At 51.4% G+C, this 22,869-nt stretch overlaps 1 protein-coding gene across 1 annotated transcript in view; it reads left to right on the top strand.

Moving 5' to 3' along the window:
- The window catches only part of ALK (ALK receptor tyrosine kinase), a 693,809-nt gene that overhangs the window by 649,904 nt on the left and 21,036 nt on the right, over positions 1–22,869 (top strand). Inside the window, exons 14-24 of the mRNA XM_058551519.1 lie at positions 2,864–2,995; positions 3,768–3,912; positions 6,616–6,798; positions 8,041–8,139; positions 8,661–8,813; positions 9,883–9,987; positions 11,825–12,011; positions 12,751–12,841; positions 12,973–13,037; positions 14,499–14,628; positions 20,849–20,946. Of these exons, the coding sequence (XP_058407502.1) occupies positions 2,864–2,995; positions 3,768–3,912; positions 6,616–6,798; positions 8,041–8,139; positions 8,661–8,813; positions 9,883–9,987; positions 11,825–12,011; positions 12,751–12,841; positions 12,973–13,037; positions 14,499–14,628; positions 20,849–20,946 (1,388 nt within the window). The remainder of the gene's footprint in view (positions 1–2,863; positions 2,996–3,767; positions 3,913–6,615; positions 6,799–8,040; positions 8,140–8,660; positions 8,814–9,882; positions 9,988–11,824; positions 12,012–12,750; positions 12,842–12,972; positions 13,038–14,498; positions 14,629–20,848; positions 20,947–22,869) is intronic.

The following is a 22,869-nucleotide window of genomic DNA, read 5'->3' on the forward strand; positions in this document are numbered from 1 at the left end:
CAAAAGGTGAGAATAGTGACCTGATTCGATTTGCATATTAAAAGGCTCACCCTGGCTGCAATGTGGAGAATAGACCCCATAGTCTCAAGGGAAGAGTCAGGGCAATGAATTCAATGGCTATTGCATTAATCTAGACAAGAGAGGATGGTGGCTTGGGCTAGGATGGTAACAGTGGAGGTGGTGAAAAGTGGTTGAATTCTGGCCACATTTGGAATGTAAAATCTGAAAAGATTTGTGTCCAATTAGAGGAGGAACTGAGAGAAGAAAGGGTCAAGGATGACTCCAAGAATTGTGCCTGAGCCACTGGAAGGAGGGAGCTGCCGTCACCTGAGTTGGGGAATGCCGCAGGTTTGGGGGCTGATCAGGAGTTCAGTGTGGGCCATGCTGACTTGTAGAGGTCTGGTAGACAGCCAAGTGGGGACTTCAGTAGACAACGGGAGATGTGCTGCTGGAGTTCAGGAGAGGAGTCTAGAGTGGAAATACTAATTTGAGAGAAACCAGCATAAAGTTGAGACAGGATGACAGAATGAGATTGCCTAGGGAGCGTTACAGATTGAGAAGAAGACCAAAGACTGAGCCCTGGGGGCCCCCAACATTTAGAGGATAGAGAAAAGAAGAGGAACCAGAAGGAGGCTGAGGAGGAGGAGCCCGGGAGGTAGGAGGAGATTCCAGAGGGTGTGGCCTTCTGGAAGTGAGGTAAAGAAAGTATATCACGGAGAAGTGATCAATTCTGCCAAAAGCTGCTGCTGGGCCCACCGAGATGCAGACTGAGAATCATTCTCTGCCCCTCACCTGATTTAAAGGAGACACGGGAGCAGGGGCAGCAGGAGATGGGTGCGAGTCCGGGCTCTAGTTAGAGGAAAAGCCATCCTCCAGCCAGACTGCTCCCTCCTCCCCGCTTCTGCAATCTCCAGGCGTCTGCAGATTCTGTTCAGGGAAAAGGGCATCCCCAAGGGATGGGGGCCCCACTGCTGCTGGGCAGAGGAGAGGAGGAGAGGGAGCAGGTCTGAGGGGATGGATCATCTTAGCACCACTGGTTCAGACTGGCAGCTCCCCGATTTACAGAGAGGGAGGCAGACCCAGGCAGGTGAGGTGCCTCACCAAAGTGGTCGGGCAAATCTCCCGCAGAGCCAGTCAAGAAGCCAGACTGGACCCTGTATTCTGGGCTCTACTTTTCCCAGCTGACAGCCCACATTTCTGTCCCCTGCCCCAGGGCTCAGCCCTCAGGGCAAGCCCCTTGCACCTCATGCCCTCCCCAGGCAACAGTTAGCAGGGTTTCCTTCCAGCAGTGCCACCCCCCTACCCCCAGCCCTGGACCGCACTGCACATACACAGGAGGAATGTCAGCTCTCTATAATAGCAATTCAGAGCCTTCCACCCACACTAAATCCACTCTAAGAAATATCAAATTATTTCCATCATTAAATCCGAAATGCCATAAAACAAATTGCATCTCGGCTATTTATCTGGAAATTTCTCTAGTACTCATTGCTTGCACCCCTGAGTGCATTAGCATAAGGAGTGGCTTGAGATGAATTGCCATGTCCACTGGCTGGTTACACAGTAGCATTCGATGGAAATTTGATGTTTTATTGGCCTTTTTTCTATTAAGTGAAAGAAAAGTCATTTTCCTCCGAGGTCAGGCTGATGGAGAGTTCATCTTAGCTGCTGTGGCCAACAAGCAGGGTGGCTGTTCTTGAACACTGCCTTCTTTATTCAAAGATTCCAGGATACTGTGTCACAGGATTTTCCAGCACATCCCCAGGGATTCCCAGATGCCTGGCCCCACACCAGGACCACATGTGGGCCCAGAAGCGAATCCAAATAAAATAACAGCGGTCATTTACTCAGTCCCTAACACATGTGAGACACTACCCTAGACTCCTTCCTGTACTATCCACGACCTACAGTGTCTTTATCTTTGTCCTGTACTGCATCTCAGAGAGATCGAGCGCCTCCTCCACAGCTGTCCTGGGGTGTCTGTTATTTCCAGAGTTCACACCCTGTCCTCCCTGGTGCACGCAGAGAGCTCTCTTTAGGGCTGTGCCAGGGCATTTCTGGAGGCAACAAATGGGACGTTCGCTGGGAGGAATGAGATGTCCCAAATAGAAAAATGATTTTCCCAAAGATGAGCTGGGAAGAAGATCCGAGTCTGGCCTCCCGCTTCTTTTTTCTCTTCCCATGAGGCTTCAGAACTGCAATTTCTCACAATACCTCAATGGCTCCCCACTGCCTAAAGAATGAAGACAAAGAATGAACTCTTTGTCTGATTGTATTCAAGGCCTCTGGCCGTAATCTGACTGTCCAGTTTAGTTCCGTCTACCCACAGCCATTTACACTCCCTCCAGCCCTATCTCACCTTTCTCACCCCCTCTTGAGAGTCCAAAGGATCCTAACAGGTCCTCCGAGACCATGTCTCTGTCCTAAGATGGACTTTTCTGAGCCAGAGTCTCCTTGTGCTTTTCCCCAAATACTCCACTCACCTCCTTCCCTCTGGGCTCCTGGTGTTCTCTCCCGCTGGAATGACCTAGCTTTCCCCCATTCTCTGTGTTTAAAAATCTCCCTATCCTTCAAGGCCCAATTAAATGCCACTTCCTGCAGGCAGTCCTCCCTGGCCACCAATCAGCAACAAAGTCTCGCTCTCCCTCCCTCAACTTCCCACATATTTTTCCATCGAAGCTACCCTGTGGTCCTTCTCCAAGGCTGCCAAGAGTGATGGTTATCTGTGTATATTTTTTGTCTCCTCAACTTAACTGTAAGCTACTGGAGAGGTTGCCAGACTCTATCTTTAAGTGTGGAAGATCTATCTCCTGGGAAGTAGAGAACCTTGGGCACAAACATGAGGTGCTTTTTGTTTCTACAGACAAACCGATTAATCCAGAAAGTCTGCATTGGAGAGAACAACGTGATAGAAGAAGAAATCCGCGTGAACAGAAGCGTGCACGAGTGGGCAGGAGGGGGCGGAGGAGGGGGCGGGGCCACCTACGTGTTTAAGGTAGGTTGGCTGTGCCAGCTCCCCAGGGGCGGTGACTTCTGGGCGTCATGGTGTGGGACCCTCACGACAGCCCTGGAAAAGAAATGCCTCAGGTGCTCTTAGTCCCATTTAAAGATGAGGAAACCGAGGCCCAGAGGGATTTAGAGTTCCCTGTCTGTCCAAGAAAGACAGGACTTCGCTTGCTGATTACCAGCCCGATTTCACCATGCAGGCCTTTGCCATGCCTGCGTCAGAACTCCAGAGGGTCCCCTGTGCCCTCTTCTGTCCTGAAGTGGAGTGTTCTGATGTTATCGCAACCAGGCAAAAGCTTCCTGATAGGTCCTCCCCCATGGACGGTGATGCTGAGGACTTAATCTTGAAGTAGTGGGGGTCAGAGCTAGAGACCCCTGAGAGTAGAGAGGAAGGAGAGAGCAGAGGGACCTGCTTGTAACCACCAGCACCCAACCTCTGAGGCTAGTCTGCTAAGCTTCAGGAAAGCGGGTGTGAGCAGCCTCTGAGGTGGATCTCCGCCTCCGGGTATTCGTATATCTATTTCTATCTCCTGGTGCTCTTGTTTCTCTGATCGAACCCTGACTGATATGGGGGCTGGGTGGGGTGGGGGTGGGAAGCTGATGGGCTGTTGTAACGTGAGTTCAGAGCCCTCAGAGTACCGAGGTGTCACCCACTGCCCCGCAAACACTCAGATGTATTTCTACATTGAAACCAGGGCTCAGGGGTCTCCAGAGTGGAAGCCCAGCCCGGTTTCTCAATCCCTGAATGTCCCACTGAGCAGATGAAAGATGGCGTGCCAGTGCCCCTGATCATTGCAGCCGGCGGTGGCGGCAGGGCCTACGGGGCCAAGACAGACACGTTCCACCCAGAGAGGCTGGAGAATAACTCCTCGGTTCTGGGGCTCAACGGCAATTCTGGAGCCGCAGGTAAAGCACTGCAAGCCCGCCCTCTCCCAGAACATTCTCCCGGGACCGGGACTGGGTGAGCTTCAGCTCTGTCCGGGCGCCATCACACACCTGTGGGCATCATAGTCGCTGGTACTTGAGATGCTGGGAGCTCTAGATATTGGCACCAGTACCAAGGGAGTGAGGGCAGGCAGCAGCTTGGGCACCCGGAGGCCACTTTGCTGACATGGATGCAGACTTGCCGAAGGTCACTGGGAAAATGAGACAGGCAGCAGCATTCGGACAGCCAGCCCAGAATCCCAGGATTCTACCAAAAGCAATTGGATGTGAGCAGGTGGAAGAAACCTGGGCAGAGTCAGGCCCCCCAGGCCCCTGTGGTTCATCCCTCCAGGCCCCGGACTGCCAGCTCACACATCTCCTCACTGGAAAATCTTTCTGGAATCTCCACGGCTGTGCTCTCTGTTCTCATTGGTGAGAGCCAGCCACCCAGAAATAGAGGACAGATGTGAATTCTCTGATTCCTCTGAAGTCAGACATCTCTAAACAGAAAATACAATTCATTTTTATATTTTCTTTTCTCCACAATTAGACTGCAGGTGGAATTTTGAAGGTATTTAAGATTTGAAATTAATTAAAATAAATACTCAAACTTTCTCTTCAATCGAGAGATGGCTAGAGATAGAAGAAAGAGTAGAAACAGTTGTCGGTCCGTGGTGAGGAATTGCCTCCAGCAATATTTACAGCGCCCTTACCGGGTCCAGCATTTAGTGAATTACAGAGCACTTCCACATGTGCTTTTCAAAACAATCCTATAGGGTTTTCCAGAAAGATATTATTCCCATTTTACAGAAGAGTCAATAAACTCATAGAGATTGGGTGAATTTTTTTCTCAACTTGGCCAAACTCTTTTGTACTCGATCCATTTTTTAAAACTTTGTTGTTATTGATTTGTTGTTACTTTTATGTCCATTGTTTTCTTTTCCACACATTTGCCCAAAGGCTGCAACATGGGGATGGGGGTTAGAAACCACTTCAGCTGGGGACTGGGCAGGACGCAAGCGTGTGGTGGTGCAGGCAAGGGAGGGAGGGCACACGTGGTATGAGGCCCGTCTCAGCCCAACTTATTTTCTAAGCTCATGGCCCTGATGGCCTCCAGAGCCCACTTCTGGTCCCTAATGGAGCTGAGGGGCCTTCCCTCTGCCACATCACATCGGCCTTGACAGGCCCCCACCCCACCATCTGGCCGGCAGAAGAGAGGCCAGCCACTTCAAACTCAGGCGCAACAATCCAGTCCAGCCGCTTCCAAAGCTGACAAAAGTCCCCACAACTTGCCTCGGGGCCTCCATTCAGCTCTGCTTGTCCCTGTTCTAGATCTGAGCTTGTTGCTGACCGTGGCATCATTTCCTGAAACCTGGCTCCCTCTTTCTAGCACGATAGTCATCTCTGCCCCCACCTAGACATCCCTCTGCTGCCCCTTCTGGGTCCGGAAGAACCTTGGCCACAAGTTCTTCCAGATGTCCCTTCCGGGCCGGTTAATCCATATAGTTCCAGCATACCCAGACACTGCTGCTTCTCCAGGTCCCCACCACCCATCATCTGCTGCAGCAGAACGAGCTTTGGGGTGTTTTGGAGTAGACTGCCTGTTGAAATGTCATACAAAACGATAAGGAGGGAGAGGGTGGGGGTCCTGGAATCTCAAGGACCAGCAGGAGAGATTTACTGTGCTCAGCCTGTGGCCTTAAAATAAAGTTGCATTCACCCTCAGCTCTGTAAATAGCATTTCCTTTGCAAGAGTTCAAAGCAGCCACAGGGGTTGGGAAGCACAGCTCAGCTGCTGCCATTGTCACCAGAGTATCACCAACCCGGCCCCCCACCCCCCCCATCCCCAGGTCTCTCTCTGCTCCCGACCTTGGAGGAGGTCCTTAGAATCAGGCAGACAAGACACTGCCTGAGCTTCGACCCCAAAGCAGACTAAGCTTCAGAGTGTGAGGCCTTCTGCTTGCGTGTGTTCTGCCTCACAAATGCCCAGCGATCCTACACTTGGTGGTTTATGAAGCATTTCACACACTCACTGTCTCCTTTGATCCTAACATCAACCCCATGAGGCCAGTCTTATCATCCCCAAGTTACGGGTGAGGAAACTGAGGCTCAGAATGGGAAAGGTCTTGCCCAGTAAACAGTAGAGCCTGTTGGGTTATCTGGTGCCTGGTCCAGGATTCCTACAAGGAACTTCACTGCAGTGACTTGGCAGGGCTAGACAGTTGGCTGCCTAAGGACTAGTGGGTCCTGGTTCTTGTTGGGATGGGAAGCAGATAATGAAACAAAGGCCCAGCACTTCTGGACTTGGCGGGCATGGAAAGAAGGCAGAGGAACAAGTTTACTTGGTGTGCTGCCTGTCCCCCAACCTTCCCCCACCCCGAACCAAGCACATTGCCTGGCCTTTGAGCCAGAGGCCTGATGGGAACCAGAGGTTCAAGGCGCATTCCCATCTGGACGTGCATGACTATGGCCAAAGCAGGTCCCCCTAGGGCAAAGGGCATGCTCCTGGTTTTCCAGCGGTGGACTCTGAAGCCCCCAGGCCCCACTGAAGACAGGCCCCTTGGGCGCTGAAGCTGGAGCAGCACCCCTCAAAGCACACCACGTCCTGCTTCCTTTGCCAGATCCAGCGGCTAACCTAAGCTTGCCAGCATCCTCACTTGGGGTTTTCTCCATCTCTTCCTGCAGGTGGTGGAGGTGGCTGGAATGATAACACTTCCTTGCTCTGGTCTGGAAAATCTTTGCTGGAGGGTGCCACCGGAGGACATTCCTGCCCCCAGGCCATGAAGAAGTGGGGGTGGGAGACAAGAGGGGGTTTCGGAGGGGGTGGCGGGGGGTGCTCCTCAGGTGGAGGAGGCGGAGGATATATAGGTAAAGATGATTCGTGTTCAAGGTGTCACTCCCCTCCCCTTAGTCCTAGGCCCCTCACCTCCCTGTCCTCTCCCCAGCCCTTGCCTGCCCTTCCCTGGCTGCCCCAAGTGTGGACTGCGATGTAATCTGTAACCATGCACGCCTCTCAGCCCCAGACCAGCCAGAGGCAGGGTGTTGGCTTGCGAGCCAGCATCCTGCCTCAAGGCTTAAATAGCAACAGCATCAAGATCCCGTGTGATTCTTGATCTCCTCGCACCAAAGCCAGTGACAAAGGGGCTTTGATTTCCCGGGCTATTCTCTGAGCCACCCCCAGGGTCATGCTGGCATGAGAACCTTGGAGGCCAGACTCCCCAGTCCCCTTTGGATGGCCTGGCCCAAGTCCTTGCCGAGCCAGCTCCCTGAGGGCCTGGTTTGTGGCTTCTGACCTCATGGACTCCTCACTCTCCCCTCCCTGCCCCAGCCCATCAGCTTCCAGAATGGCAGCTCTGTCCATGCTGATGGGCACCACTCCAGAGGGCAGCTGTGGGCAGCCCCAGCCCAGCCAGCCACTGGCCCCAGCTCTCCTCTGGGCTCCAGAGCAGAGCAGAAGAGCCTTCTGAAGCTGAGAGGCTGGGAGGCGATGGCTCCACCATCCCCAGAGATTAGGACACAATGCATGCACACACTGTGATGTTCTGTCTGTGTTTTGCTTTATGCTGTGTGTAAGATGCTTGTGTTAACCAGATGCTCTTCTTTTCCAAGCCCAGGGTGGGTGGGAGGAACCCAAGGTGGGGAGCCCAAAGACAACCCAGCCCTAGCTGAAAGGAGGGACAGGAGCCTAAAGGCACAGGGGCCCATCCGCCCATGCCCTAACCCTGACCCCGTGAGCCTGGAGAGCAATTTCTCAGTGCTACTGCCCTGGCCAGTCCTGGAAGAGGCCCCAAGGGGCCAACTCAGTCTGGGGAGACTAGAACTTCTCCAACTCTTGCTCACATAGACTGCATCCTACTGGGGCCCCAGCAGAGTGGTAGAGACTCCCCAGTGGGAGCTGGCCTGGACCTGGAGGGGAAAGTGGCCCACACATCTGGCGTCTACTAAGCCAAGCCCAAGTGCAGCCTCTGTGCCCTGAGCCTCCCTTCCCTCCCATCGCCCCAGCCCCCCAGGCCCCTCCCTGACCCCCGCTGCATGCCCTGCTGATGCGCACGTGTGTTGAGACTTGGGCACACACCTCTCTGCGTTAAACTCTTCTCTGGTTTGCCACAGGCGGCAACGCAGCCTCAAACAATGACCCCGAGGTGGACGGGGAGGATGGGGTTTCCTTCATCAGTCCGCTGGGCATCCTCTACACCCCGGCTTTAAAAGGTATCGCCCTCTGCCAGGTGGAGGACCAACTTCCTTAGGCCTGTTCTCCCTCCCAGCTAAAACCTCGGGGCTGCTGGTATGCATCCAGGATACAAAGGCATGATTGTGTGTCCCTTGTAGGCAAGTCTTCCTGGTGCTCATCTCACCAAGTTTTCTGGAAGTCAGGATGTGTGGTCTAATATGGACACAGTGGCAGAATATTGACTACCAGTCAGGCTGGTCCTGGAGAATGCAGCAGTAATAGTCCCCTTACCTGTACCAGCCAACCTACGGGTCACGCCTGTGGACCCTCCCGCTCACCTACAAAAATGCACCTACACGTCCTCTGTCTGAGCTCCACTCACCAGATGCACCAGGGACTTGCCTACACAGAGCGGTGCTTCCAGTGGCAGTGGGCCGTAGGAACAGGGACCAGAGAAGCCACACTGACCGGCTGGAGAAAAAGCACAGAGGCTGGGAATGGGGTGCAGGGCGGGCTTCGCAGGCTTAGCCTGAAGCTGACCCTCCCTCCCTGTCACCAGTGATGGAGGGCCACGGGGAAGTGAATATTAAGCATTACCTAAACTGCAGCCACTGTGAGGTAGATGAGTGCCACATGGACCCCGAGAGCCACAAGATCATCTGCTTCTGTGACCACGGGACAGTGCTGGCCGAGGACGGCGTCTCCTGCATCGGTAAGGGGATGGGAAGGAGAGATGGGGGTGGGGCTCAGAGCTTGAACTTTGGCCCTTGGTAGCCGCAGCTGGTTTCCATGGATCCGGGACACCTCAGACGCAGTTTCCTGACCCCAGTCTGTCTGCACCCAGCGAGAGTGCTTCGAGGGCTGGGCAGAGGGACTATGTGTGGAAGGTGGGTCACGGCTCCTGAAGGAGTCCTAAGCCATCTAGACCCACCCCTAACCCAGGGCGTGAACCCTCACATCCCCACCAACGGGCCATCCCACCTCCACCGAAGCCCCCTGTGACAGGGACCTCGAGACTCCTAAGGCACGCTGTTCCATAAGGGGGTTACAGAGCCGGGACCCTGTTCCTTTCAACTTCTGCTCCTCAGCTCCCTAGCTGCAACGAGCAGCCTCTCGGGGCCATGTGTGAAGACAGTGCTTCCGTCGTCCTCCTGCAAGTCTTCCCAGACTAAATAACCCGTTTATTTCGATCCCTTCATACAGGACACAGCTTTCTGTTTCCTCCCCATCCTGGTGTCCCATGTCTGCAGGTGTTCCCATTGTCAATGTCCCTTTTGAAATGTGGTGTCTGGTCGCAGACATGATGCCTCAGTGTGGTCTGTGTCCCTGTGCCCCCGGGACCCTCCCTCCAGTGCTCTGGGCCCAGCGCTCTCAGGGCCACGGGAAGTAATTCAGCCTCAGTGTGTTACTGACGGGCACACTTACTATTGGGCCACATTGGGTGTCATCACCTAAGGCCCCTGCGTCTCTTCTGTAGCCACTATTGCTCACCTTTCATCCTCATTCTGTCATTGTGCCGTTGACATTTTGGACCAGTGTCCAGAATTTGATATTTATTCCTGTTAAGAGTTCCCTCTGCCCAAATGTACTGTTGAAAGCTGTAAACCAGGATGAACCTGCTTCATGCCCCCGGTCCTCTGAAAAGGAAGGTGGACAGGGTCTTCAGGGACGGGGAGGAGTGCGCGGCTTTTGTCCTGGCTGGGGAGGGTGTTCCTGACTTGGGGCCAGCATAAAGGAGAATCAGTGTGGTCATCGATGCCCTGTGGGGACCTGTCTTCCAGTCTCGCCCACCCCGGAGCCCCACCTGCCGCTCTCGCTGATCCTCTCCGTCGTGACCTCTGCCCTCGTGGCCGCCCTCGTCCTGGCTTTCTCCGGCATCATGATCGGTGAGTGTGCCAGAGCCCTGGAGTTTCCAAAAGCGGGCAGAGGAGGCAGATCTGGCAGAACAGGACAGTGTCTCAGGCTGTGCCGCATATGCTGAGGTGTCACTCTGGGTGGGTGGTGATTCGAGCAGTGCAGGCCAAGTCAAGACAGAAGCCCCCCACTCTCCACCCCCCAACACAGCTGCAGTTCCCTGATTCTAAACCTTAGCCCCATGTATAGCCTCCTAGCTGCTCAAGGAGGTGGGGGGTGGGGCACTCTGCAGAGGTGGACACAATAGCTAAAGCTCGCTCCCACCCCAGGTTTCACTTTCAGCTCTCATCAGACATGCGCTTCAGTGGGCACCGCCCCTGGTTTGGCTCTCTCCCAGTGTAATGCCTCCAGCCCTACTCGTCCCCACTCCAAGCAGGAATGCAAAGTTGGTTTCTGAGAGTTTTCTGTTAGGCCTGTAAGCCAAGGTGAGCTTATCTGCAGGTCACAGAGGGCGCAGCAGGGTCCGGCCAGGCTCATATTGCTGGAAATGCCCAGGGCAGAAGGGCAGGGACATGGAGGAAGACAGAGGGAAAGGCTCAGCTCCGGACAGCACTTTCGGCCAGCCCCCTTGGGGGCAAGGGAATCAGAGGATGGACAGGGAGATGGCAGCATGTTATTCCCATGTGATGCCATCCTTCAAGGAGACGGGATGATTAGAGCTAACACTTGTTGCACACTTACTACCTGCCAGGTGATTTACACTTTTTAGTTCACTAAATCCTCAAATAACCACATGATCATGGGTGGTACATTTCACAGCGGAGAGAACTGAGCGCACAGCAGTTGACTCACATGCCCTGGCCCACGAGCGGTGGGTAGACGCAGAATCCAGCCTGTGAATCGCCATGTCATCTGCCTCCCGTGGAGTTTGCCTTACAGAATATTCTCACATATAGTAATAACTGGGATAGTGGTCACTTGCACTGGTAGAGCTCTTTAGAAGTCTCAAATCTGTTTTATATCAGTGAATTCATTTCATTATCACAACCCTAGAGGGTGGAGAGTGGGGGGGCTTAGGGGATAGGGCAGGAGTTACTGTCCCTGCTTACAGAGAAGACTGAGGTCCAAAGAGGTCACGTGACCTGGTCAGTGTCTCTCAGCTTGTTAGTAACGAGGTTGCAATCAGAACGCAGGTCCTCAGGCGCCAGCTTAGAGAGCTTTCACTCTGTGGCAGTTCTCACACTGTAGCAAGCACAGGTGACAGGAGCCCCGGCTGCACTCTCAAATCCACTGCTGTGTTTGCACTGAGGCTGCCCTGCCCAACGACGGAGACATGGGACTCCTCTGATGGCGAGCTTTGGCTCCGGAACTTCCCAACAGTCTTGCTGAAACTTCTTTGGGCTGCATGGCTGTCTAGGGTCTTTACTCAGCCCTCCCTTGCTCTCTCCTGCATGTGGGGTCAGACTTTGAACACAGTCTGATGGATCTCCCAGCCTTCCTGTGCTCACTCCCGATTTTCTCTCAAAGGCATTTCCCCTAATAAAATTCTTGCACATTTAATCCCGTCTTGGGTCTGCTTCTCGGAGGACCCAAACTAATGTATCCGTGCCCCTGTAGGATGCAATAAAATCTTTTCCATTTACATGATTTTAAGCTTTACATTTATTTTAAATAATCTTTCCATTAAAAGTACACTTTTGCATCTGTAATCATCTTGTTAGTATTACTAAGTGTGATGGAAAGGTTTAGATCTCAGAGGAGGAGATGGAAATCCAGGAAGGCTTCCTGGAGGAGGTGGCCTGTGCTGGGCTCCAAGGCCCAGGCTGCCTGGTCTAGGCCACATTGCAGGTGACCTCCCTCTCTCTGCAGTGTATCGCCGGAAGCACCAGGAGCTGCAGGCCATGCAGATGGAGCTGCAGAGCCCCGAGTACAAGCTGAGCAAGCTCCGCACCTCCACCATCATGACCGACTACAACCCCAACTACTGCTTCGCTGGCAAGACCTCCTCCATCAGTGACCTGAAGGAGGTGCCGCGGAAAAACATCACCCTCCTTCGGTGAGTGCCCCGCCAGTGTCCTCTGGGGCGACAGGTGGGGGAGGGGGAGTTCTAGGTGCTGGATGTCATCCCTGCGCCACGCATTCCTCTTGCCTCAAGAAACCAGCAAAGCCACCCCTCAGGGCACCTCCAGCCCTCCCGGGGTGGGGGGGAAGGTTTCATGTTTAGGGCCACTAGGGATATTGAATCATTTATTTTAGCATGCTGTATGTTCATGGGGTTTGTACAATGAGAGGAGGACTAGATGGGAGGAACCAGGGCGTTCCTCAAAGTCCACTCAAGTGCCCCTCCCAAGCCTTCCCGGCCCCTCCCTTGTCCGAGCTCCCAGAGCACCCTGTGCATTCCTCTATCATTCACTGGCCACACTCCACAGAAGTATCTGCCAGTGATCTGTCCCTCCCCAGGGAGGGCGAGCCTCCCTGCCCTCCCACCTCCACCCCCACCCCCGGCGAGGGCCGGATCTTATTCACCTCTACGTCCCAGGCAAATATCAGAGACCCAATAAGTATTCATTGAATGAATGTTCAACCAGTGCCATGAATCCCTGGTTGGAAGCTTTCTTGCCGGTTTTCGGATGAAGCAATGGAGACCCCGGATTGCATAGAAAAACCAGGTTGAGAGTGTGGCTCTCGAGTGGGTGCATGACCCCCGCCTTGTGTGTGTGTCCACTAAATGAGCCCCCAGCCCCTTTCTCGTGGCCCACCCACCTTCGCCTCATCTTGCCTTCTCCTTTGCACAGGGGTCTGGGCCATGGCGCATTTGGGGAGGTGTACGAAGGTCAGGTGTCTGGAATGCCCAACGACCCGAGCCCCCTGCAAGTGGCAGTAAAGGTAAGGGGCGGCTCCCTCGTGGGCCTGACCTTGGCCAGCAGTCTGTGTCGCCCGCAGCTCTGGGCTGACAGCCTCTCACTCTTGCTGCTCACAGTCTTCTCCTCCTTCCCACCTTCCCCTTCTGTGCCCAGACGCTGCCTGAGGTGTGTTCCGAACAGGACGAACTGGATTTCCTCATGGAAGCCCTGATCATCAGGTAAAGCCACAGAGAGACACTCCCCCCACCTCCCCACCTCTATAAGGAACGTGGAGACATTTCTAACAGACAGATGTCTCCGAAAGAAACCGTGCTAACCTCCAGCACACCCTTTTCTTCCTAAAATTCTTAACAGGTCTTACCAGTGGAACAGCCCCAGATGGCTGTCTCAGAAAAAAAGGCCTAATAATCTGTGGCCTAATAATCCCACCAATATCACTCTACCTTCAACCAGCATCCCTGTGTCGTACATTGGTTCTTTTTCCCTTTTTCTTAAGAAATAGAGCGTCCTAGTTTTTGACAGTAGAAGACATAATTTCCTTCTAGGTAACTTTTCTGCCAGGCCCTTCACCAATCCCAGCTCTTAGATCTCGTGTAAAGGAAATGTGCCCCTAACCTGTTGGAGGCTGTTCCACCCTGGTCCACCCAGCTGGCTCGCACCCTGCAACTTGTGGCTCCAGGGCCCCCAAGGAGGTGGGAATCTCAGTGCCCAGGGCTCTGACAGCAGATCACCTTAAGGAGGACACAGAGGTTTGACCTGGAGTTCTGGCCAGCTCATGGCCTCCTGTGGCACGGGGGAGCCTCGAACACCCTGATAGGTTGGGGAGGCCTGGGGTCTCCCCTTAGTGGAAGTGGCAGGGAACTGAGGCCAGGGCAGTGTATGATGTGCCTGTGGGGTCTGGAGCCACAGGAGGACACACAGGGGGCTCAGCGTCTTGCTTTAACAATAACTTATTTTCTGATTGTACGTGTAATATATGATTATTGAATAAAACTTGGAAAGTATAAGATTTTATGGAAGGAGGCCCAAATCGTTCAGTCTCACTACTTGGGAATAACTAACCCCCCTTATATTTCAGCGTCTAGTCACCCAGTCATTCAGCTCAGCGTGTGTGTGCCCATGTGGTGTTCCCTGGCCCCCTGCCCCATGTGTCCTAATATGATCACATTAACAAGGAAACCCAAATCTCAGGGCCTCCGTGAGGGATCCACAGTGGGATCCAATGCCCTCTTCCTCGCTCTCTTTCACACACAGTCACTTGGCAGGTCTCACACAGTCCCTCGTGAAAGCAGTTCCTCCAACTTCCACCTGAGCCCTTCCTCAGAGAACTCAAACACGAATCCTAGCAAGCCGTCCATGCACCAATCTCTGAGAAAGACACTCGATGCTGCCCTGTCCCCCGACTCCACTTTCTCACACAAGTGCCTGTACAGCGTCCTCGGCCTCCAACCAAATACTCTTGTGCAAACTGAACTCCCGCTGGGCCCACCCTCTGGTTCTTCCACCAGCTCAGCAGTGAGATTCTCTGCTTAGGCTCAGCAGGGGACCCCTGCTACCCACATTTACAGAATGCATTCACATAACATGGCTGCTGAAAATATAACTGTATCCTGATGTTCCCCCTAAGATCTTCCCAGACTCAGCTCAGTTAAATTTGGTTACTCCTCTCTGCTCTGCAGTAAATTCAATCACCAGAACATAGTGCGCTGTATTGGGGTGAGTCTGCAAGCCCTGCCCCGGTTTATCCTGCTGGAGCTCATGGCGGGAGGAGACCTCAAGTCCTTCCTCCGGGAGACCCGCCCTCGCCCGGTGAGTGAGAACCAGTCTTTCCCCAGTGGTTGTGCCATGGAACGGAACAGGGCGTGGAAGGGGCAAGAGGGGGCGGCCTAGGAAGCGGCATACTCAGAGGGTCAAGGGAAACAGCCCTCGGCCTTGGATCTGGGGGCATGGCTGGGACAGAGTGGACAGAAGGTGGCCAACGGTGCTGTGGAGGTTGTGCAAGGCTTGTGCAGTGGATTCTCTGGCCTGAATCCATTTTCATAGCCTGCCGGTCTGTGATAGAGACGAGCACAGAGGGGGACTTTCATGCCAGCCATGTCACTAACTCAACCAACTGACCTGGGGCAAATGACTCTACATCCACTCATTCTGGACCCCACGGTCCTCATCCCTCAAATGGCGACATCCTGACTTTGTAGTTTTACTATCAAAATAAAGTGCTGAGGTATTTAGGAAGGTGCTGTGCACTTGTGATGGCGAAGGAGCTAGAGCTTGGAGGAGTGAAGAAACCTAGGTGGACCCGGGAATGCCACGCCCCAGGCCTGCTTGGCCATTGTACAACCACGAGGCTCAGGGCAGTCTGCCCCCTCTAACCTCAGTCTCTGCAGTGTGCAATCCCAGGGCTGTATTAGAACGTCTCAGAGGTGGTTCTACATTATAGAACGCAGCACACTGGGCGGACCCAGAGTCCAGCTGCCCACTCCTGTCGCTGCCAGGGTCCTCAGGAGGCCCGGGGCACCAGGAACGGGAGAAGAGCAGACCCCCGAGTTAGGACTTGGCTTCCTCGAGTTGCCGCTGGACTGTGAGGACCACAGGGAAGACTTGCACCCTCCCAACCCCCAAGAAAGCAGAGACAGACTGACAGCCGCTCTGCTACAGAGAGCCCAGAACTGAACACTCTGCTCACAAGGACTCTAAGTGGTGGCAGAACCCTCAAAAGTTCACGCCTGCTCCAAGCCCCACCTTCAGTCAGGCCACATTTAGAATCCCTTAGCCTTAGGAGCCTCCACACTCTTCCTACAAGCCCCTGGGTGACCCATCTTGGCATATAAAAAGAATCTTGTCCAACTCCTTGAAAAGATGAGTGTGTGTACACCTAAGTACACCTGGCAGGAGGATGTGAGGGAGAAAAGACTAACCCCACCTCGTAATAATCCTCATCACCATTATTATCATCTTCCTCATAGTTTTCACATTTCTCAAAACCATCCTATGAAGTAGACAGATCTTACCCCCATTTTACAGACTAGAAAACTGTGGCTCAGAGAGGTTATGTGACTTGCCGAGGCCACACAAGAAGTAGAATAGCTGGTCTAGAACTCAGGACTTGTGACTACTGATTCAGTGCTCCCTCCAACCTGCTGTGCTATTTATCCCAATGATCCTCTTTGAGAAGCCAGGCAGTGTCAACATGAGATTGGGTCGTTGAGAACCAACACTGCCAGCTATGCAGGCGGCTCTGCCAGGGTCTGGGCACCAGCCTCAATGGCTTTCCCAGCACCACCCAGCCAGACAGAGCCTTCAGCCCTCATGCCCTGAGATTCTCAACAGTGCTTCTGGCAGAGGTCAAATGGGGGACACGTGACATCAGACTTCGGGAAGAGTCAGATCCATGGTTATCCCACTGGGCATTCCTGAGGCTTGAGGAGAAGGAAGTATTATGCATGCAAAAGAGAGACCTCCTTTGACAGGGGCTCTGAGAACCCACCACTTAGCCAGTCCAAGGACCTTGGGAGTGGGGGGATTCTCTCTCTCTTGCAGGCAAAGGTCTCTCTCTCCCCTGATGATGAAAGGTAGTTTGAGTATTGTCTCAGAGAACAAAGCACCAGCAAGGAAAGAAAGATCATTGACATCTCCCCCCACCTCCCACCCCAGTGCCACCCCAGGGAGGCTCAGAGCAGGGGCCTGCTGCCAAGTTCTGACCTCTCACAGCAGGCACTGCCCAGGGCATGCCCACTACCAGAAGACAGTCGACTCCCCTTGGGAGAGCCACTTCTAAAGGTCAGGATTCCACCCGCCAAATTCGCTCTTTTAACACTTGATCCTGCTCCTCCTTTGGTGGCTCTCCTTGCCAACCATGCCTCCAAGCCTCAGTAGCACCCCAATCATCCTTCTCCTCACCCTCATATACGGCCACCCATCCCAGGGGAGCTGGTCCTTCCTGAGATACCTGCCCATGAGGAGTGATTTAAAATGTCACATTACAGCCCTCCGGAGTGACCCCATGCAAATGCATTTGTGATAGCAGCTTCTGCAGGGGGTTTAAGAGGTTTGCTGGGCATCCTATATGAATTCTCAGAGCCGCAAGATTCGACGTAGTAGGGTGAGGACCAGAGTGACTGTGGGAAGGAATGCAATGTAGAGTGGACAGAGGGGGCTAATATCAGTGAATCCTACATGCAATGAAGAAGGGACTGGCTAATGGACGCCAGGGCTAGAGAAATAAACACGCTGAAGAGAGGGTGGGCAGAGTTGTGCCTCCAGGCTGTGGAAGTCACTGGATTCAAAGGCCTGAATTCCACCCGATTCATTTGTTTGAACCCCCTGAGACTGTCAGGGCTTACCTAATGACCTGCGGTGCACAGGCACTTGCCTGGGCATTCAGAATCAGATGAGGTCTCTATCCTCACTTCCTGCCCTCCCTGGGCCTCAGTGGTCCACAGATCATCAGGATCAAAGGACCTCAGAGACGGTCTAAGAGGCTCCAGCTTCAGATAATGTGTGTATGGACATGAAGTGACAAAACAGACGTACGTACTCAGTGGACAGAATAGAGGCTCTGGCCAACCATGTCTATCACGGAAATGAAATTCGTAAGTGCAGATGAAAACATCATTTGGTCCCAGGACCCCAGCTCTTAAAGAAGAAAGGACCTTTTTTAATATCAAAAAAAAAAAAGAAAAATGCAGACTCTATCTTTTTTCAACAAGTATTTATTGAGGGTTTAATATATGCCAGATATACACGAATAGCTGTCTTTTAGTATCTGTTGATTCAATCAATAATGACAAAAGCCATGAAGGAGTCAGTAATCTCTTTATTAAAGGGGGCGGTCATTAACTACAATAGTGTCTGCATCTATTTGGAACTTGGTGATGCCTATAAGTTATGGCTCTAGAGTACACAGGTGGCTCTTTGGATCCCAGAAGTCACAGTGTACAGGTGAGAACCTCCGATGGACTAATGCTCAGGTTTAGATCTTTGGCTCTGATTTTGCCATACTGACGCTGGCTCCAAAATGCATGAAGGAGCATTTGGTGCCAGTGAAAAGTCGGCCACATTAGGAGCCAGGAAATACGAGGGCTCCTGCAGTAACTTCTCATCACTCCTCAAAATGGATTTTTGCTGCTCTTTGTATTTTGTGTCCCCCGTCTGCATTTGCTTCTTCCTTTCACCTTTCCCTCTCGCCCTTATATGCATCCATTTTTAAATATATCCCTATTCAGTTTTTCACTTGGTGAAACAATTCCTATCCCATGTCCTGTGAGTCTTTGTCTCTAAATGATTATGGAGAAGCTACTTAAGGAAAGGATAAATATCAGTATTATTCTGTCTTATTAGTATATATTACCCTTTGGGAATAGCCCCTCAGAAGCTGTGATGAAAGAAATCATCCCACTTCACTGGGCCTGTTTTCTCACCTGTAAAAAGAGGATATTAGTCTAAACAGTGTCCCAGAAAGGAAGCCGGTGCCCTGAGGTGCTGCACACTCATATGCACGCTCGAAAGAATTCTGTGGTCAAATTCCAAAGCCACTGCAGTCTCCCTCTTCTTGATTCTCAATGCACATTAGTATATAGCAAAGACTCTGATAATTCCTGTGATAAAGAAACCTATTTAACCCGGGAATTCCCACGCCTGTTTGATCGAAGGGCATCCCACCTGCCTTGCTTCAGGAAATACTGGACGAGATCTCTCTGACTGCTGGACAGGCTACATCCATAACCACGACTGCCTGAAGAATGTCTGGTTGCCAAAGGAAGTGGCAGATCGGGCAAAAAAACGCTGATTCCACCTCCTTCTTTGTCCAGGATGGATACAAATGGCATTGGGCACACCACTACACTCTCACTGCTAGTTTAGGTATTGGTTTTGCAACAACGTCCACACCTCCCCCAACCACACACACACACACACACACACACACACACGTGAGCACACACACACACGCCACGGGTTGCCAACTATCTGCTTCTGTGCAGACTGATTAGCGGAGAAGTTAATTTGCTCTGAGCAGCCAAAGACAGGGAGCCCAGATAAACCTGGTCCGTGGGTTAATGCCTGGGAAGATTTAGTCCCTGCAGCGCCAGGCTCACAGAGCATTTGAGAACAATGGTCCTCGCATCCTGAGTGATGGGGGCTAAGACACAAAGAGACTCAGGGGAAGCTAGGACTGGGTCCTCCTTTGGTAGGAAGAGAAAACATTTTCCTGAAGATATTTCTAATACATATAATAGCAACATAGATGTGTATTTCCCTCGGAAGTATATTACTTTCGTTTCTCCAGGAAATGGGGACTGTCTCTCTCACAGTGCCTGGTACTTCTGACTCTAACAAGGCCCCTGGAGAAGCCAAACACAAGGACCGTTTCTTGAGACCCCCACGACCCTACACAGTGTAACCCCATGCATAACTGCAGACCCCTTGATGAAGCATCCATTCTGCGCCTCTTTCTGAGGGTCCTCATAACAATCCAGTGAGATCGATGGTGTCATGCCGCTTTCACAGACAAGGACACTGTGGCTTGGAGAGAGGCAGAGCACTTAGCTCCAGGTCACACAGCCAGTAAGGGAGGAACAGGGATGAAGCCCAGGTCAGCTCCACTGACCACTGAAATATGCTGCTCACTGCGTTTGTGTGCTGTGCTCTGTATTCACTTGGGTACTGGGCACCGTGTCCACATATACTGCATCCCTTCTCTGACACGATCTTCAGGGAAGCTCAACCTTAAATCCTAGAATTGTTCCTCCCCCAACTCATATCCTTAAAGTCCAGCTCAGGGCAGTTTTGGCCCCACCTAATTAGCTGTGTGACCTGGAGTGAGTCACTTAGCCTCTCTTGAGCCCTCAGCCTTCTCATCTTTAATATGGAGATTAACCTCTCTTCCCTACTGACCACGCAGCACGTTGCACCAAGGAGACCATGTACTTGGACTTGCTGTATTGTATGTAATCACTGCCTGATGTTCTATGGACAGAAACTCCCCCTCCCTAAGTTGTCTCCTCCAGACTTGAAGCATGGCCTCGAGCAGCACGGCTTCTCTCTGCCTCCTCCAGACCCACATGATTGCTCCAAGGAGTCCTGGGGAGGCCCTGATCCATGACAGAGAACACCCCCACCGGCATCTAAGTAAATCCTAGTTCAATTGTAATCAACCAACAAACCCCCCATTTCCATGGACCTCTGCTGTGATCCAAGGGTTGTGCTGCATAGCGTGGACGTGAATGCTGATGACCCTGCCTCGGGGACCTCAAAGTTAGCTTAGAGACATGGAAAAATAAACACAGAACAACAAAGTGAATGTGACCCCGCACGACAACGTGCTCCTGCAGACTTCGGGGATTTAGGAATTAAAAGAGAGTGAAGACAGGATGGTGGCTTCAGAAAAGACTTCGCAGCACTCGACAGGCTGTCCGAGAAGCTGAGACAGGCTGCACCCCAGAGAGGGTGCCGTCTCCTTTTACACAAAGGAGACTTCATACAGAAAAGCTTGAGATCGCTTTTCAGTTGCCCAGCGTTTTCCAAAAGCTTTTCTTTTTCATTCCCCTTTAAGTCTAGATCTTCTTGAAGAAAACGAATTTTTAAAAATATTTTTAAACATTTAAATAGAGGATTAAAAAAAAATTTTTCCCTCTTGATTTTCTCAGGGCTTGTTTATAAGTTTAAGGGATCAAATGTTTCTGAAGATTAGGGTGGAAGAATGTGCAGAATAAATGAAAAGCGAAAGTCATCTGCCCCATCCTGGGCTCCTGTGGTTTGGGGTCTCAGCCCTGGCTCCACGTTAACTCACCTGGGGAGCTGTGAAACCTACAAAATCTGCACCCACCGGAGACAGTAATTCATCAGTCGGGGTGGAGGCCCAGGCATCTGCATTTGTTTAAAGCCGCCAGGTGATTTCTCCTGTGTGGCCAGGGCCCCAGGTGGACAGCGTGTCCATGCTTGGCCTACTTGCGAGCCCTGGAAGCTAGTGTTTCAGATTTTCTCTCCTCCAAGAGCTTCTCGTTAGTGGATCGTTTCCATGTCCCCACAGAATCAGCCTTCCTCCCTTGCCATGCTGGACCTTCTGCACGTGGCTCAGGACATCGCCTGTGGATGTCAGTATCTAGAGGAAAATCACTTCATCCACCGGTGAGTCAGTGACCTTGCTCTTCCCCCCGCCTTCTGTATGCTTCCCTGTCTCAAGGGCCCAGATCTCCCCCTTCAGAGTAGAACAGTAGGTCTTTCTCCAGAGTTGTTTGGATGATCAGCTTCATTTGTCTTTAAGATGATTACTTATGGAATCAGGGCTTCATTTGCCCCGTATGTAAAATGAGTATCATAAAATACCCATCCCAGTGCTGGACACCTACATGAGATATTCCTGACCTCCTTCGGGGACTCCTGCCTCTATCTTGCAGTGGTGCGTTCAAGTCCTGTGTCACCTTAATGTTTCCCCCATCTAGAAAACTGGGCTCCTTAAGGGGAAGTAAGGAATCCATATTTTCACATATTTGACTATGGATAACTCAAAGGCAAGGACCCTACTGTATTCATCTTCGTATCCCTGGCATATAGTGGGGCACAATAATGTTTGTTAGATAATTTTTTTTCTAAAATACTCTGAAATGAAGCATAATGATTATTTTCTTTACTTCTATACTTCATTTCTTCTACTCTATAAGACCTTTGTGTTTAAATGGTGTTTGGACTGGGACGTCAAGTCCACATATAATGCTGTAGGCATCATAGATTACACATGTTTCTTTCCATGTGGATGTTGATGACTTTTCTCAGCTGACAGCTTGACTCAGAAATCTGAAAATTCAAATAGATTGTTAGGCTCTTTGCAAAGCTGTCCTAATGATTTGCTTCTAATTTAGTAAATAACAACCTGGTGAACTAGCAATCATTTATTAACCCATGTCTTCAAAGACATGTTCCTAGTAAGTAGAATATGTGAGTACAAAGTAGGAAATGAGAGGTGCTGTATGAGTTTAGAAATAGAAAAGCACATAAGTCAATAACAAGCTATGCTTTCTTCCCTAATAAAAATGGGGAAATTAAAGATCAAGAAATACACTCACCCAAGTCCCAAAGTCATTCCTGTGACAAGGTGATAAATTCTCACATTGGTTTATCCTGTTGCTGTCACATCATCATTTTGGTCTTCAGATCTTCCTCTTGTTTCTAAACATTTCCAACTTGCAGATCATTGTGCTAGACAGAAAATAGACGCACGAGAGGAGCTGGGGCCAGTCTTTTATGTCCTCAGCCCAAGCTCACCCTTTGCTTCACAGCGCCATTGCCATTGCCATTGCCGTTCTTGCCCTTTTTCTTGTGCTCAGAACTTCCCAGAAATCTCAGCTCTGGGCTTTATTGTTGCTCAGACATGCCAAGATTGTGCTCTTTTTGGAATTCCTTCTTGGTTAGATCCATATTTCCATCAATCTTTTGTCTATATCCTTTAAGTTGGGACTCATCCGAGAGCAACCGGTGTAGTCACCTTGGTGACTTCAGGTCTCAGAGCCCTTTGCTTCTCCCTGAGATCGTTTCTGCTTTTTCATCTCCACCCCATGTTAGTCACCAAGCACACAGATTCTCTGGTTGAGGGAGCATATCCATTTTTCCTCTGCTATTTTGAAATCTGCTTCCCGAGAGCCATGATACATTTTGACTATATCCAGTGCTCTGTTACTATAGCTAATAAGATAATAGGATCACATTCTCTCAAGATTCCTATCACTTTCATATCTGTACATAGTTACTGAAGGTCAGAATTAGATCCCAGAGTAATAGTTTGTTGCTCCTTTTATCTTTTTTGAGAAGTGAAATGTCAGAGATAAAATCAAGAATATATCAGATGATCTGCTTTATAAGTAAAAGGCAACTTCTAGCAAAAATTGTCCGTCTCAATCAAAACTTGTCTTCTGGGGTAAGAGCGATTAGGAAAGCGTCTTTTATATCTTCTGGGAGGTGTGTGGTACATTCCCACAACAGTATTACAACTAATTCTCTCTCTTCTACACCTTATATCTGCCTTAAGATTCACAGATTCCCACGCACTCCTAAATT

Source organism: Diceros bicornis, chromosome 12 (assembly GCF_020826845.1).
Source record: "Diceros bicornis minor isolate mBicDic1 chromosome 12, mDicBic1.mat.cur, whole genome shotgun sequence".
Lineage (NCBI taxonomy): Eukaryota > Metazoa > Chordata > Mammalia > Perissodactyla > Rhinocerotidae > Diceros > Diceros bicornis.